Source organism: Ochotona curzoniae, unplaced genomic scaffold (assembly GCF_017591425.1).
Source record: "Ochotona curzoniae isolate NIBS_2020 unplaced genomic scaffold, NIBS_Ocur_1.0 scaffold_3835, whole genome shotgun sequence".
NCBI lineage: Eukaryota > Metazoa > Chordata > Mammalia > Lagomorpha > Ochotonidae > Ochotona > Ochotona curzoniae.
Window position 1 is genome coordinate 15,587,658 of NW_024467114.1, and position 15,629 is coordinate 15,603,286.

Below are 15,629 nucleotides of genomic sequence, written 5' to 3' on the forward strand. Positions count from 1 at the left end.
ATCTGTGAGCCACTGTGAAGTCAGGAAAGTTAAAGGACCACCTAAGCATTCATCAGAGGGCTTCCAACAACATCATTATGACTGTGATGTCATTTGGAAACAATCTATGGAGTGAGTGAATTCTAGGCCAGTGTTGGTTGAAACGACCCAAACAGGACAAAGACACAGCTGGATGCTGATGCTCTTGGGAGGTGCGCCAAAGATCCCCATGACAGCACTGGGTGTGGCTCAGAGGACACTGCCTCTTGCATCTGTGGTCAGACCTTTACTTGACAGGCAATAGAATTATGCTCTGAAAAGTCACATCGAAGTTGATGGAATAAGTGGAGCCAAGTAACACAGGAAAGCATTGAGAAGCATTTGATGGGTGGATTTAATGTGAGAGTAAAGATGAAGCAATTAGGGGATGGGTTCAAGTTTTAATCTGGCAGGAGTGTAATAAATCCGTAACTCTAAGAGCATCTCAGGTGGGAACTGCAGACAGACAAGGCCCCTTCTTTGCCCAGATGGCCTCTGGATTTAGCCTGGGACTTTGCTCGCAGATCCCAGCAGCTCTCAGGGGCAGTTGGATGTTGATGGGGCAAGAAAAAATCCACAAGCCCCGCCTCCCTGCTCTGGAAAGAAAGGGTCCCTGACACCAGAAGCGTCACTGCCTTGGGAGAGGAGACCAATAACCAAGGAGCTGGCACCTGAACAGACTGAAACCAAGGCTGCCTTCAGGGGCCAACTGGAAAGGAATAAAAGGGGAGCTGTGGACCAGCTGATGGTCACAGTCCTGGCCGAGCCCTCCTCCCTTGGCTCCTACCCTTGGTGCCCAAGCAGAATGAAGACTCAGACTCGCAAGAGCTGCTGACTTGTTTTGTTTTTGGAGAGAGGATGAAATTCGGGATGTTTTGAATGCATTATTAATACAAATCTAATCACAAGCTAATGGCTGCCAAGTCACATAGCTTTCCTGCAAGCTGAGTTAGTGCTCTCCCTCCAGGTTATATTTTTAAGCAAGTTAAGTCAGCATGGGTTTCTACAGATTATCCAATGTTTTACCCAGCAGGTACACCACAGAGAAGGGGAACATGGGTGTCCCTGGTACACTCTCGCTCACTCACTCTCTCTTTTTCTCTGTCTCCACCTATTTGTATCCCACTCTCTTTGTTCTTACTACTTCTTCCCACTTCCTGATGTCATGTTCTGTGATTTGGTTAGCATTTGCTGGCACCCCTGCCCCCAAAAGGGATAAATTTCACACGAAACCATGGGTTGGTGTGCAGCCCCCTAGACCTTGACTATATCTAGTACACAGTAGCTAGTCAATAAGTAGCTGTTGGGTGAATGATGAATGGTTCATACATCCAACTGCAATGCCCTGATAGAGTTGGGTCACAGGGCTGTTAAGCCAGAGCCTGACATCTAACTTCTACTCATTCCTGAGGCTGCTTCAGGCCGCAGAGAACCAGAGGAGTCTCCATCCAACAGTTTTAAGCAGGGACAAAATACCCACTCCTTAAAGGACTACAAAAGGGAAAGTAAATACACCATCATCCATGGTATCTATTCAGCTGCATGAAAACACCGGCTTCTTATTTGAACTCATGTAAAGCAAGAATCTGCATTAAGAAAGCATAGCTGAGCAAACAGCCCCAGGACCATATCTGCTGACACACAGTGCTATACTGAGCCTGCCGCAGAGCACTAGCTCTGTCCCGTTCTCTAAGAATCCTGCACAAAGCAAATGAGCAAGGGAGGAGGGAGCAGGGGCAACAATGCCTGGGGACTTGCAGTTCTTGCTGAAAAACAAAACGTTGAGCTCTAAATCCAGCTCTCCAAAGCACAAGGGAGGTCTGCTGTGGCAAAGAAAGCTGGAACTCCTTGGATGGAACAGAATCATTCATAAGATAGCACTTAAAATAAGCAAAGCTCCAGTTAGCTACATACACATGTTTTCAGCCACATGCTATCTGAAGAAAATAGCTATGCAGCATGCATGCCCTAGTTTAAGCCAAGCCTTGAATTCTACACAAAAGTTTCCTTCCTCTAGCTGTCTCAGTGTTCAGACAGAAATACATTTCCCTTTAATTGAGAATCATATATATATATATATATATATATATATATATAAGCCACTCCAGGCCCTTTATAAAAGCACTTACTTTAAAAGAACAGGACAGATTAAGTATTCAAAACAAGAGCGCTGTCTTAAAAAGCAGGCTTAGAATCTGTTCAGTGGTTATGGCCTTGATTTGTGCTTGCAGCTCTGGTCCTGCTGGGCATGGGAAGGGAAAGGCTGGCAGGCTGCATGGCGTGGTCTTCTGGGGCTGCTGCGTCAGGATGACGCTCTGGCAGTGTTACTGGGACAGGCTGTAAGCGAGTCAGCAGGACAGTTTTATTTCTGGGCTGAATTTGCTGCTTCCCAGGGATGGGAAAATATCAGTGGCTGATCTACCTCCACACATTGGGCAACAGCAGAGGCGCCCCAGATGATGTGGGCTCTGCAGGGAGGTGGGAAGGGGAAGGCATTGTCCCCCGTCGGAAGAGCACAGCAGCTCCCCAAAAGAAATTCACCTAAAGATGATTGGTCTCCTTGGGGTTGCTCCTTGTTCATGCCAAGGGCATGACTCAGCTCAGCTAGGGCACGGTGTGCTTCTGCAGCCCAGGAAGGCTGAGCCTGGGGACAGTCTCAGTGACTGCAGAGAGCTGCAGGAGAGGCCAATGTAGTCGCCCAGTCCACGAGTCAAGAGCCTGAAACTACACTTGCACTGAGATGTAAGCTCTCACATAGCTATCTTAAGACTCATCCCATGGCACCAGATTCTGAGACCTGAGAACTGTGGGGAGTGAATGGGAAGTAGGGAAGCCACCAGTCTTGTAATCAAGGCCCTGTAGCACTAAGTACAGAGGATTAATGATGTAGTAGATTTTAAAGCTTCTGATGATGTTGTCCATTGAGACCTGGATGCTGCCATATTGCCCAAAACAACACAGTCAGTCAATGGATGCTTAGGGATGTGTGCTGTGGGACTCAGACGCCAGAGGGTATGCACCCATTAGTACATTCTAGGCAGAGAGTACTTACTCTCCAGACTTGGTGAGGTTGAGTAAGGTGTAGAAAAACACAGGCAAATTTTGTTTGGAAGATTTTTAAGAAGGCAAGTTATGGGGCCTTAGATTTCCTTCATTGAGCAGAGTTTGAGGTCAACGAAGATGGACTGACAGAAAATGTTCCTTGCGAGGAGAGGCCATAGCAAGTGGAGGGGAGGCTGAGTGGAGCCTGGGGCTCTGCAGACCTCTTCCATCTCTGCACAATCCCAAATAACACATGGATCTCTGGGAATAATACATGGATCTCTGGGAGTAACACATGGATCTCTTGGAATGAAACAGGATCTCTGGGCTTTACTGTGCACATGTCCATGCTAGCAGCCTTCCGACCTACATGCTCCATTCCTCCCAGGCCCATTACGCACCTAACATATATGCTGGCACAGAGACTTCCAATGAGCCATGATGCTCTTCCTCTCTTCCATTTCTCTTCTGCCACCCCTCTACCTAAGCCAATAAATGTCCATGAAGAACCAAGCCATGGCAGTCTCTCTCTGTTGGAGCCACTTCTAGCCAAGGCCTGAAGAGCCCTAAAGAACTGTTTCGTTCTGCTTGTTGGACAGTGTGGCAGACTCATACACGTGCTGTTCAGATATCCCAGAGAACATACCGCCCAGCTGCTAGGCTGCTCTCAGCTGACAGACCCCAGCTGCCAGCTCCTTCCTGTACCCCACCCCTACCCCATAAACCTCTGGTCTTCTCAGGGCATCCTGAGTGATGATGGAGCTGGGTGGGGATGCACAGGCTTACCCATTCCCACCCACACAGGTGTCTCAGAACAAGAAGGTTTGGCTCCTGAAAGCCCATGGGATTGCAGGCCCCTGCACAGGTCTATCTCTCTCCTTCCTCCTTTAGAAGCCTAATTTCTTTCTGGCACAACTGAAACCAAGGCCCAAACCAGTGCCTTGAGTGCAGAGGATACCATCAGACACCAGTCTTTAGCAACAGGGGAGAGCAGTTGCTCCTGTGTTTTCTGGATCCTGAATGAAATGTCCCATGATGAGCCATGTGCAGGCTTAACATTGTTTTCAGGTTCCAGGAGTTTTGTTTTAAGGCAATATTTGTGTCTGAAAATGCACCTAACTGGAGACTCCCTTGATTGAGAAGCCCTAACTTTCCACGGATACCAGCGTTGGAGGGAAACAGGAGAGTATCCTGTCCAAATGTGAAGTGTACCCAGAAGGAACTAGCTGGCATTATAAAAAGACATCTCAGTACAGCTTTGCAGCCAAAGAGAAAACAGAAAACGCCAAGGGGTTGCAAAAAGATGGGAACACTGTGCATTGGGGGAAGTATTTTCTTAGCACAAGTTAAGCCTCTCCCAAAGGGAGCCCCCCAGAGGGTAGAGTAGCTAAGTGCACTGAGAGGAAGACAGGCTCTGGAGAGTTCTGCCAAGGGACTGGGGAAGAGGCTCCTTCAGTTCCTGTACTGAGGCTGTCCCTGGTCATCTGGAAGCACTGGACAAGTATGCCTCTCCTGCCTCCTGAGCCCTGGTGGGCATAACATGCCCCTTCTCTAAGTGCACTGATCAGGATGTACTAATGAGGGAAGCTGCCCTCTGTGCAAGGCAGCACAGTGTCTCGTGGCAGAGCAGAAGTTGCGTGTGTGTATGGCTTTACTGTCCTCCTTCCTGCAGGGTTATTGCAAGGCTTAGTGGAATGTGCTCAAGAAAGTGCTTCGTAATACTAAGTGTTATGGAAATGTGAACATTTAAATTTTTTTTAAACAAAAACCTCACGTTATGATTGGGTGAGGATTAGCAGAGCAGGGCTCCAAGGACAAGAGTCCAGGTCCAACAGACCAAACTCAGATCAGCTTCCTGCTACTCACTCACTGGCTGGGAGACAGGGAGCGGCTTCAACCTCCTAGGGCCTGGTTTCCTCACAGGTAAAGCGGGAACAATGAACATACCTACCTCCTTGGGTAGTAGTGACTCGGGCAGGGGAAGTATGGGATACAACCCATGATGCACTGTGCCCAATATGTGCGAGTTGTGATTACTGTAAACCAGGACTGTCACCAAAAGTTGGAAGACCACAAAACACTGGAAGGATGGGACTTGGCAGGATGATTCAAGGGAGCTAGTGGAAAAGGTTTCCAAGGATAGCACCCAGAAAAAAAGAGAGAACGAGACCCATTCCGGTGACCCATTCCGGTGACCCAGCAGCTAGCCAGCAGATACATGATCGGGTCAAGAGGGAAGCTGCCGTTCTGGTCCTGCGGTCTAGTTCCACATGTCTACATGAACTGTAAGGTCATTACTCACAGTCCAGTGGTACTCTGGGCTATAGTTCTGCAAGCATGCCCATCCAGGCACAACTTCCCTTGTGACAACTGTACATTCACAACACACCAGGGGGACTTGACATGCAAAGAACAAGCATCTCAAAAGGAAGTACAGTCAAATTCTTGGAAGATGCAAGTGGTGGGGAGAGATGAGTAATGGATCCCAAATGCTCAGGCCACGGTCAGGACATTTCCAGGGCTGGGCAACCACAGGGGGCTCCGGGCTGAAGCGCATTCCATTATGAGTGGAGTGGGTTTATAATGGAATGACATGGATGGTTGTTTAGAATCAGAAAAGCACACTGACCTTCACACTACACAGGTGCAGCAGCATAATGACCCACCACGTGTACACGCATCAATTCCTAGGGAAAGTCCAACGAGGTTAACTTAGTGTGTATCCCAAGCAAACAATATCAGTGACATCACCCCCACCACGAACACCATCACTCCCCCCCACCAAGATAGCTGATTTGTAAAAGTCACATAAGGACCACATTCATTTTAATAAACAAGTAAGATACAGCAAGCAATATTACTCCATGCCAAAAGTGATACGGATTTCAAAATGTAACCATAAGGGGTAAGAATCATAGAGCTAGAAAAACAACCAGGATTCCATGAGAGGATGTGGCAAGGAGGGGAAATCTTGCACAACTGAACCTGAAATTTTCCCTAGATGAGCGCTGCTTGTAACATTCCTCATCCACAAGAGAACTCTACCTACAACCAAACTGCTGAGATGACATAAAAGCCATCACTTTACCACCTAGGCAATATCTCAAAGGTGAAAGACTCAATGCTTCTTTATCTGTACAAGGGGTCTTACAAAATTCTTGGAAATGTGTATACGAATTCAAAAAAAAGTGCACACCAAAGTAAAATGATCTTTCTCTTTTTTAAGATTTATTTTTATGGGAAAGGCAGATATACAGAAAGGAGGAGAGACAGAGAGGAAGATCTTCCGTCCGATGATTCACTCCCCAAGTGGCCAAAACAGCTGGAGCTGAGCCAATCCAAAGCCAGGTGTCTGGAGCCCCTCGGGGTTTCCCATGCAGGACATGCAGGAACAGGGTCCCAAGCCTTGGGCCGTCCTCCACTGGTTTCCCAGGCCACAAACAGGGAGCTAGATGGGAAGTGAGGCTGCTGGGATTAGAACTGGTGCCACATGAAATTGCAATGCTTTCAAGGCAAGGACTTTAGCCTAGCGGCTAAAGTGCCAGGTCCTAAAGCGGTCTTTTAATTCTAGTTTCCCAGAACTTTCTGCAGAAGGGCCCTCTTGTCTAGTGGAGTCTGGACAAGACCAGAGTACTGAAGAGTCTCTTAACACCCCAAAAGTAAGCAGCCTGGTATTCCTGGTCATGCCTTTTGGCACTTTTGTATAAGGAAACCGTGTCAGACACTAGTACAAAAGCACTTGAACAGAGACGTTTCAAGAACAAGAATATTGCTGATGGTCTCCAAGAGACTCCTCTTGAAATCCTCTGGATATTACTTTGGCTCATGAGTCTTTCTTCTGATTTTATAACTTCATCTTCCCCTGGAGTTAAAGTTGCCACAAAATTAATCAATATGATCTAATTGTGAGAAAAACACGTCAGGATGTCATCATTCTGGTGAAATCTGAAGTTTTGTTGATACATAAAGTTGTATAGGAAATGAAGAGAAAGCTTACATTTGGGGTACATGGATTATGTTCTTTGAACCTATCTTGACAAAAATTTTGAGTAAGGGAGAGAGAAGAATCCAGCAATTGCCTACTGCTCTCCTGCCTGCGCCACTGCCGCGTGCTGCTGCAGAACTCAACAGTGAGGAGCATGGCTCAGCATTCTCTCCTGCAGCTCTCTCTCTTGGAGCCAGTGGCTTCCCAGCTGTGCAGCCCCTTTTGCATTTGGAGGCTCCCCTGCATTCACGTATCCCAGGTGGAGGATCTAAGATCCTCCCACATTCACCCTAGGGGCCTGTATTCCAGCCTATTCTCTGAATTCTCGAGTGTCTGTGGTAGCTCAACACGCTCGTCTGAAGCTAGTACCCCTCATAGTCCCCTCGGGACATTTCATGGTCACCTCAAATGTGATGAAACAATACAACATCTTCATTATCAAACCATACCTCCTCTCCCAAAATCTCAGACTCAGCTCTGGCTCCTCTGTGCACACACAATCTCCCTGACAGGGACTTTGAAATCCAACACGACACCTCTCTTGCTGCAATCCTTTAGCACATCTAAGCACTGACTTCATTCGTTGATTCCCATTTATGCTGCTAGAGTTCACATGTTTCTCACTGCTTCTCCCTCCTTCAGAGTGGCCCAAGCAACCGCAACCTTATCCAAGTGCAATCAATCCTCTTCAAAGGGCTCAACACTCTCTTTTCCTCCAAAAATTCATTCTCTGCGGTGGACAGATGCCTTGTTGACAGAAAAAAATCTTGGGGAGGGTGTGTGATGCAACAGTTAGGAAGCTGCTTAGGGGTGTCTGCACATCCCGATGAAAGGAAACTAGCTAGCTTTTGTTGAAATGCGTCTGTCACCCATTTGCTTTGGAGTTTTAATGCTTCCTTCAGGCTAAAGTTCTAAATATGAACTTGAGACATATTTCATACAAACGTACAAAACAGGACCAGTTCTGACCCATCCCTGGCCTTACCACTGCCTCTACTTCATGTTAGGCCCTCTATTCCACACCTGCGGTGCTCTGGCCACTTGGGCAATCTTGCAGTCTCTGAAGATCCTAACTTCTTCCTCCCCTCGGCCCGATATGGGCTTCCTTCAGCATTTTCTTTTCCTCCTATGCCCCATACATTCCATGACAAATGCCCCAGCAGCAACACCCAGTAATAGCTCAACAGTTGAAACAATAGGTCTAATGAACTATTTATGAAATTAAGTGTTCAGTGTGTGACTTGCAAAGCTGACTCAGGTTCTCTGTGGGCTGGGTCCATTGTCCTCTGCACTTAAGTCCTTAAGTCAGAGCTGGACACACGGATGTGCCTAGTGTGTTCTATGAGAATTTGATGAAGAATAAAGGATCAGGAACTACTGAAGTACTTAAGAATTCATGGTTTACATTTAGAGTATGTAAAAGGAACCTGTTCCATCTGTCCAAAACCAAATATTGATCCAGCGAATCGAACACATATGCACATTAGGGAACGAAGCAGAAGAGACGGGAGAAAGGCTATTACCTGCATCTATTTGGCATTATCTGTTTAGTATTCAGTCCTGGAAATACCAATATATTTCACTTTACAGTCTACTTGCTTTTGCTGTTGTTGTTTTAATTTTGTTTTGTTTGTATCGTGTCCTAATGAAACTGGATTCAGAAACAGAAAAGCAAAGAGAGCACTTTGTCAGGAAAGTGAATATGAATTACAAAGGATCCAGTTAGAACCTAACCCTCACACCCATCCCGTCAACAAAGGCCTGCATGGGATCCGCTTCTCTCAGAAATAAACGGAGCCCAAAGAAGCCAAGGAATCAACTGGAAGCAAATGATCTGTTCCCATGCAGCAACCAGGCTACTGCTTCTGCCTGCCTTCCACCTATGCGCAGCTCCACACAGCAGCCTTTCTCTTCATCGCTGCCCCAGGAGAATCAGTAGCTAAGCTGTCCCTTGGGATGTGTGCGGAGGAGTACCTAGTTTGAGTTCCAGCTTCTCCAATTGCAATCCAACTTTCTGCTAATGCACACTTTGGGAGGCAGCAGGTTCTTGCATCCCCGCCACCATGTGGGAGGACCCGTATGGAGCTCCTGGCTTAGGCCTGGCTGTCTCAGGATTTGGGGAGTGACTCAGTGTTTAGGTCCTCTTCTTGTACAAACCCTCTCTTTAAAAAAAAGTCTTGGAAAAACAAGTCAGGCTTTACTTGAACAGTATGGATTTAGTGTCACAGCCAATGTGCTTCTCCTTTTAAAAAATAATTACTTGCATCATATATTTCTAATTTTTATTTATTCATTGGGAAGGGCTTTAAGAAGTTGCTGGGAAATGCCCGTTGTCTTTAATCCTTTCTGTGAATGAGCATTCTGAAGTCCCATGTGCATATGTCCGGTCTGAAGGAACTTCATGATAAACACCAATCCACAGAGGGAAAACAAAGATGGCCTGACTTCCAAGCCTCCAAGTCCCTTGACCTGCCCATTTTGAGAACCATCTTGGTTTTAAGATTAGCTCCAAGATGGCCACTTTGACCTTAGAGGGGCGGGGCTGACCCCATGAGCAGGCACCATACACACCACCACCAATGGGCGTGGCCTCTGCCCTCCAGCCCTTATTCCTCAGATGCCAGCTCTGAGCGCAAGAGGGTCTCAGAATAAGGCATCAGGCTATGTCTCAGAGGTGAGATGGTAAGCAAGGATTGGGGGCAGCGCACAGTCAGTCCTCACTATCAAACCAGAGTCAGGGCCATGAGAGCCCCTCACTCCCAGTTCCATGCTTCTCTGGGCTGTGATTGATTGCCGCTGAGCCCAGGGCTGTCTCCTCCCTCAACCTTCATGTTCCCTTTGAAGTCCATCTGTGACCGGAAATACTCCTGATAGAACTCCATGCTCAAATAACCGAACAACAAAACTGTCACCTAGGAATAACGCTGATTCCAGATATTCTCATCAAAATGAGTTTCAGTGACAGACCATCAAAACATTTTCCCTGTACAAAAAGCAATACAATGAAGCAGAATTATGAAAAGCATATGCGTTTCTCTCTGCCCTCAGCAATTAGAGGCTGCCTTCTCTCTGCCATCTCATTTAACTCTTCCATCATCAGTGTGCACATAAAGGCCTGCACAGTACTTTCCAGGCGAACAGAGAGAAAGAGGAAAGAGTGATGGATCACATTTCTACCTCTGTTTTCAAAATCTCCACCAGTTATCTTTGAGAGCTGGGGTTTGCTTATAGTCTTAGCAAGAAAAGCAAGCTCTTCAAGAACCAAGACAAAGAGCAGCTCAGACCACACCAGGTTTTATTACTTATCAGCATATGTGTGGCTCAGGTCTGGTGCCCTTCATGGACAGCGAGGCAGAGAGTGAGACCCCGCCACGAGCAGGGCCCACTTCCAGCCCCCTCTGCTTCCTGCTGGCCAGGCTGGGCCAATTCATAAGACCCACTGGCAAATCTGAGAACCAGGGTGCGGGACAAGCCAGGATGGGCCACAGTGCCAGCCAGTAAGCATTAGGGCCAGGACTGGGGCTGGCTGGTCTGGGTTGGATGGCAGCACCCACTGGCAAATGCCAAGGTGAGATGCATCATGTCAGACTGGGCTGAGATGCCCACCAGCACATGTGAGACCTGGTTGGGGCAAGCACGAATCTAGTAGGGAACGGTGGGGACTCTCCTGCTGGACCACCACTCCTGCTGGTGAGTAAGAGAGTTGAGACTGGGGGCAGATCAGACAGGACAGGCCTACATACCTGTTGGCCTGCATGTGAACTGGACTGGGGGAAAGCTAGGCTGAACTGACTATATCCACTAATGCAGGCATGAGCCAGAATGGGGGTAGGGCTGACAAGTGCTGGGACAGGGGGGCAGGTCTGTTGAGCTAGACTGCAGAACCACCTGGAAAGTGCAAGATCCAGGTCTGGGAGTGGGCCAGTAGGGAAACTATGGGCATCCCTCTGATGGGCTACCACTGGCAAGCATGAGAACCATGTCTGGCTAGACTAGACATGTGGTAGCACTCACTGGCATGAGTGTGGGCTAGAGGGTGGAGTTGTCTGGAGTGAGTTAGGCTTCAGTGCACAATTATGTATATGAGAGCTGAAACAGAGATGGGACAGACTGGACCAGTCCACTATACTTGATGGCTGACACAGAAACCAGGGCTGGGGCCAAGCTCAGTGGGGTTTATTGGGGGTCGCTCTGACTGGGCTGCAGTTCCCAACAGTGTATGTGAGGGCCAACTATGTTGAGGACAGGTTTGGCTGGGCAGCAGCACCCACTGGTTTGTATAAGAAATGGGACTGGAGGTAGATATGACCTAGTAATTACCATTACCAATGTGGATGAAGGCTGATGTGAGTTTCAGAATGAATTGGACCCTGTACAGGTGAGCACACCCACAAGAGATAGGTCTGAGATCACCTTGGACAAGATTGCTTTGAGGATCCCCCAACTAAACTGCTGGACTCATAACTCCAACTATGGAGAGTGAAAGGACCTGTGGTCTGACAATGGAGTGCATCTGTCAGAACTGGACCTCCTCGGTGCCTTTGACAAAGCAGTGGACGGCATACCCAGAGGCACACGGAGGATAGGTCAGACCATTGGAGCCTGCAGAGGACATCTGAAGCCATGGCAGAGGAAGGAGGGCAGAGCAGATTGACCAACGATACCAGTAAAGCATGACAACAAATATCTGAGCAAACGGAGACTCAGAGGACTGTGTCAACCAATGGACCTTGGAAGGACATCCTCATCCTTGCATCTGCAAGACTGACAGCATTTCAGAAGTATCAAAACCACCTGAGCAGAAGCCTTGGGGCGTGCTCCACATCAGGGATTTGGGGATGATATCATGTGGCTGTTCCCCATCCCTGGGTGCTGAGGCAGCTGGGAGGCTGGGTGTGGTTTCTCCGCTTATCTCCCCGCTTTCCCCAGATACAGTAAGAAGGAAAAGGAAATATGGAAACAAAGGTCTCACCCACTTTCCTCTGATCCTGTACTCTTCCCACACTAATCAACCACGTAAACATCATCAAAAATAAAATTTAAAAAAAAGAAGCAGGCTCTTAGATATTCAACATCTTTAAATCTAATTTTTATTTATTTACTTATGAGAGAGAGAGAGAGAAAAAAAAGAGAGAGAGAGAGAGATGGTTTTCACTGGTCACTTCCAAATGCCCACAAAGTCTAGGGCTGGGCACTCAGGATACCACCTGGTACATAGGAGATGTATAAATGCCCATTAGTAGTATTCACCACTGTACAAATATTCTTAATGCCTCCAAATAATGCAAGACATGTAGGAGGCATTCAATAAATGTCAGGTGAGAGATGGAAGTTTAGCCTAGTTGTTAAGATTTCAATTGGAATTCTCATGGAGTCAGACACCATTGGACTGCCTGGATTCAATATCATACCTTTTCCACATTCCAGCTTCTTAATAAAGCAGACCATAAAATTCAGGAAGATGGTTCATGTGATTGAGTCCTTCCCATTTATTTGGGAGACTTCACTTGAGTTGCCGAGTTTTATCATTAGCTTAGCCCAGCCCTGGCCATTGTGGACTTTGGAGGAACGAATATTTTTTTCTCTTTTTTCTCTTTTCTTTCTCTTTCTCTTTCTCTTTCTCTCTCTCACTATGTGTGTGTGTGTGTGTGTGTGTGTGTGTGTGTGTGTGTGTGTGTTTGCCTTCCAAATGAAAATAAGTAACTAGAAAATTCACAAAAACACCCATGGGTATTTTTTGTGAGAATAAATTAGCAAATGAATATGGGATAGCTTTACACATTAAATTATGCCATCCAGAAGCACAATCTGTTTTTCTACTTATCAAATTCCTGGTTTGATTTTTTAAATCAACAACTATGGCTGTCTGCACACAGGCCATACAAAGTCCCTGCTGTTTTGCAGTCTTTTCATCCTTTCTCTTAATAACCTCATCCCTTTCTGGAATGCCATAGGCATGGGCTAATGTACACCTTCACTTTGGAATAGTGGTCTCAATCCTCTTCCTCTGTTTTTCAGAATTCTTCATCAGCCTTTGGCATCCCCAGGTGTTAAATACAGCTCCTCACTCTAGGGTCAGACAGGGGGAGCAGAGCCAGGTCTGTGCCCCATCCCCTACACAAAGGCACACCTCTTTCTCTGAGGTCCTCCTCTGAGGAGGGCGGGTGTTCCATGGAGCTGTCCTAGATGAGGGATGGAGCAGCATCCTGAGGACCAGCACTGAGGCCAGTGTGATCGGAGCAGAGACTGGAGCACACCTCAGTAGGAATGGTATCTTGCGATGTAACAAGGGGCCAGCTTGAGTTCATTGGGAAGAGCCTGGTGTGCTCAATGGCAGTGGAGAGTACTGAGGAAGGAAGCAGTATGGCCTGGCAATCACCAGAGGGGCCCTGGTGGCGGCTGGCTTGAGAACCCACAGAAGGGAAGACAGAGGAGGAACCTGGAAAGCCTTGTGAGAACCCTGGCCAGACATGAAGGTGGTGGGACTGGGGTGGGATCAATGTGGGAGGTAGGAGTCTGAGGGCAGAGAGCTGTCCCTGGCAGAGCTGTGCTGCATGTCACTGGCTAGTCTGCTGCCCGCTTAGCAATCTTATATGAGGCCTTTGCAGAACAAGGAGCAATGCTGGCTGCTTCTAACTGGTTTCTCCTTGGACTACCTGGGATGAAGCTTATTTCTGGATGATACGAAGTAGTTTATTTTCCCAATGTCAGAAACTAGAATCTGTTTCCATGTCTCTCTCTGAATCTGCCTTTTTACTGTATCACATCCTCTGCACTGCTCATTGTATATCTCTATCTCCGTGTCCAGCTTTGCTGCAATTGAGGGAATTGAAAACGCCCAATGCAAACAAGACAAGAAGAGCATTTGGAGGCTTGACGGATGCTTGGCGCAGGTCTGGGGCCACCCAAGGCAGGTGCAGCAGCCATCAGGAAGCGGTCTGCTCTGAAATTCAGGTCATACATCATTGCTGGAAATGAGTTTTGGAGTCAGGTGTACTAACACACATTCCTAGGCTCTGGAACAGTGCCATTTGGTATCATTCTGGGAGCTTCCATAAAATGATTTCCATCAAAATTGCTTTGAGGGATTGGAGAGGCAACCAGTAAAATCCATCACTATAGATCTGTCCATCGAACAGACAGCTGGATACCATCACCATCTTTTATGGTCACACATTTCTACACTGGATAATATTTTAAGATACTGCAGATACATGAAAAGGTTTCACAAAATCAAAAAACAAACATTTAAACACTAAAATCTATAGGCAGAGGTGGGCATTGTGACACGGCACACTGAGTCTCCAGGTGGGACCCCGACATGTCATCCTAGAGTACCAAGGATTGAGTTCTGCTAATACAAGCAGGGCATAGCAGATGTGATCCAAGGGTTCGGCTCCCTGTCACCCTCATCACCCAGGTGGAGTGCTTGCTTTGCCAGCTGCTGTGGGAATTTGGGAAGTGAACCAGTGAACGGAAGATCTTTTTCTCTCTCTTCTTTTTCTTTCTCCTCCTCCTCCTTCTCTCTCTCTCTCTCCCACAACCAGGCTATGTCTTTAGCCAATGCTTCAGAAGGAAGAAGCTATTCCCAGCACATCTGATCTGAGACTCAAAACTGTAGGGGAGTTGTGGCTGATCACAGATTAAGCATGATGTGAGAAAAAAGAACTGCATTATCTAAGATGGTTCTGGATATTTATGTCATACCCCGACAGATCTAATGACTACCATTATTCATTCAGTGTGCATGTCTACCCTTCCTCTGAATCAAATCCCACTACTCAGAGCAAGGGAGCCCATGCTACTTCACTTATGCCAAGCAGCACTTGCCAGTTCCATAATTAATTTACCCTGAAGGAAGTGGGCAGGAATTTGGGCACAAATACAGACTTGCAAGGTAGCACTGAAAGGCAGCTTTCTTCTCTCCTATCGCATTAAAACTATCCCAGCCAACCAAAGGCTCTACTCAACTCCTTTTGCATCTGCTCGTCTCTCTCTTTCAACAAAACTGCCACGCTCTGTCTTTGTGAACAGTTTTCCCTGGTTACCATCAATTTCCAGATCTAATTCCTCCTGGAAACTGGCACATCAGGGCAGGTTTTCTGTGCCTTCCTGCATGTAGTCCACAGGGCATGCATCCCACTAACAGAAAGTGGGACTGCCCTTTGAAACTTTAGAGCTGTGTTACTTCTATGGGTTCAACAAGAAGTTCCCATGTCTTTACTTGGATTTTACCTCAAACATAGAACCCATAAGATCATAAGTTTCCAGACCCACCTAAAGGCTACACTTCCTCCTTAAATTTACTATCATGGGTCTTTGTCAATCAGGCACCAACACAACTGCAAATTGGAGTTGAACAGACTTAAGGGGTCCTTCAGGGAGTCATTGACATGCTGGGATGAGAGCTTTCTCACATCCTGGCCGCTGGGGAGGGAGGAGGAGGAAGACCTGCCTGTCACAGGAAGTCATCATCTGGCACTCTTAACTGTTTATCTCTCAGTGGAGAAATTTCTGACAAAGCAAAACCAGGGTGTGTGTGAAAGATGGGGCATATAACGTTGGAGAACTTCTTGAATTTCAA

At 47.1% G+C, this 15,629-nt stretch overlaps 1 protein-coding gene across 1 annotated transcript in view; it reads right to left on the reverse strand.

Moving 5' to 3' along the window:
* Positions 1–15,629, reverse strand: part of HECW1 (HECT, C2 and WW domain containing E3 ubiquitin protein ligase 1) — a 273,623-nt gene that overhangs the window by 188,261 nt on the left and 69,733 nt on the right. Inside the window, exon 2 of the mRNA XM_040964952.1 lies at positions 5,690–5,747. Within this exon, the coding sequence (XP_040820886.1) occupies positions 5,690–5,716 (27 nt within the window). The 5' untranslated portion in view covers positions 5,717–5,747. The remainder of the gene's footprint in view (positions 1–5,689; positions 5,748–15,629) is intronic.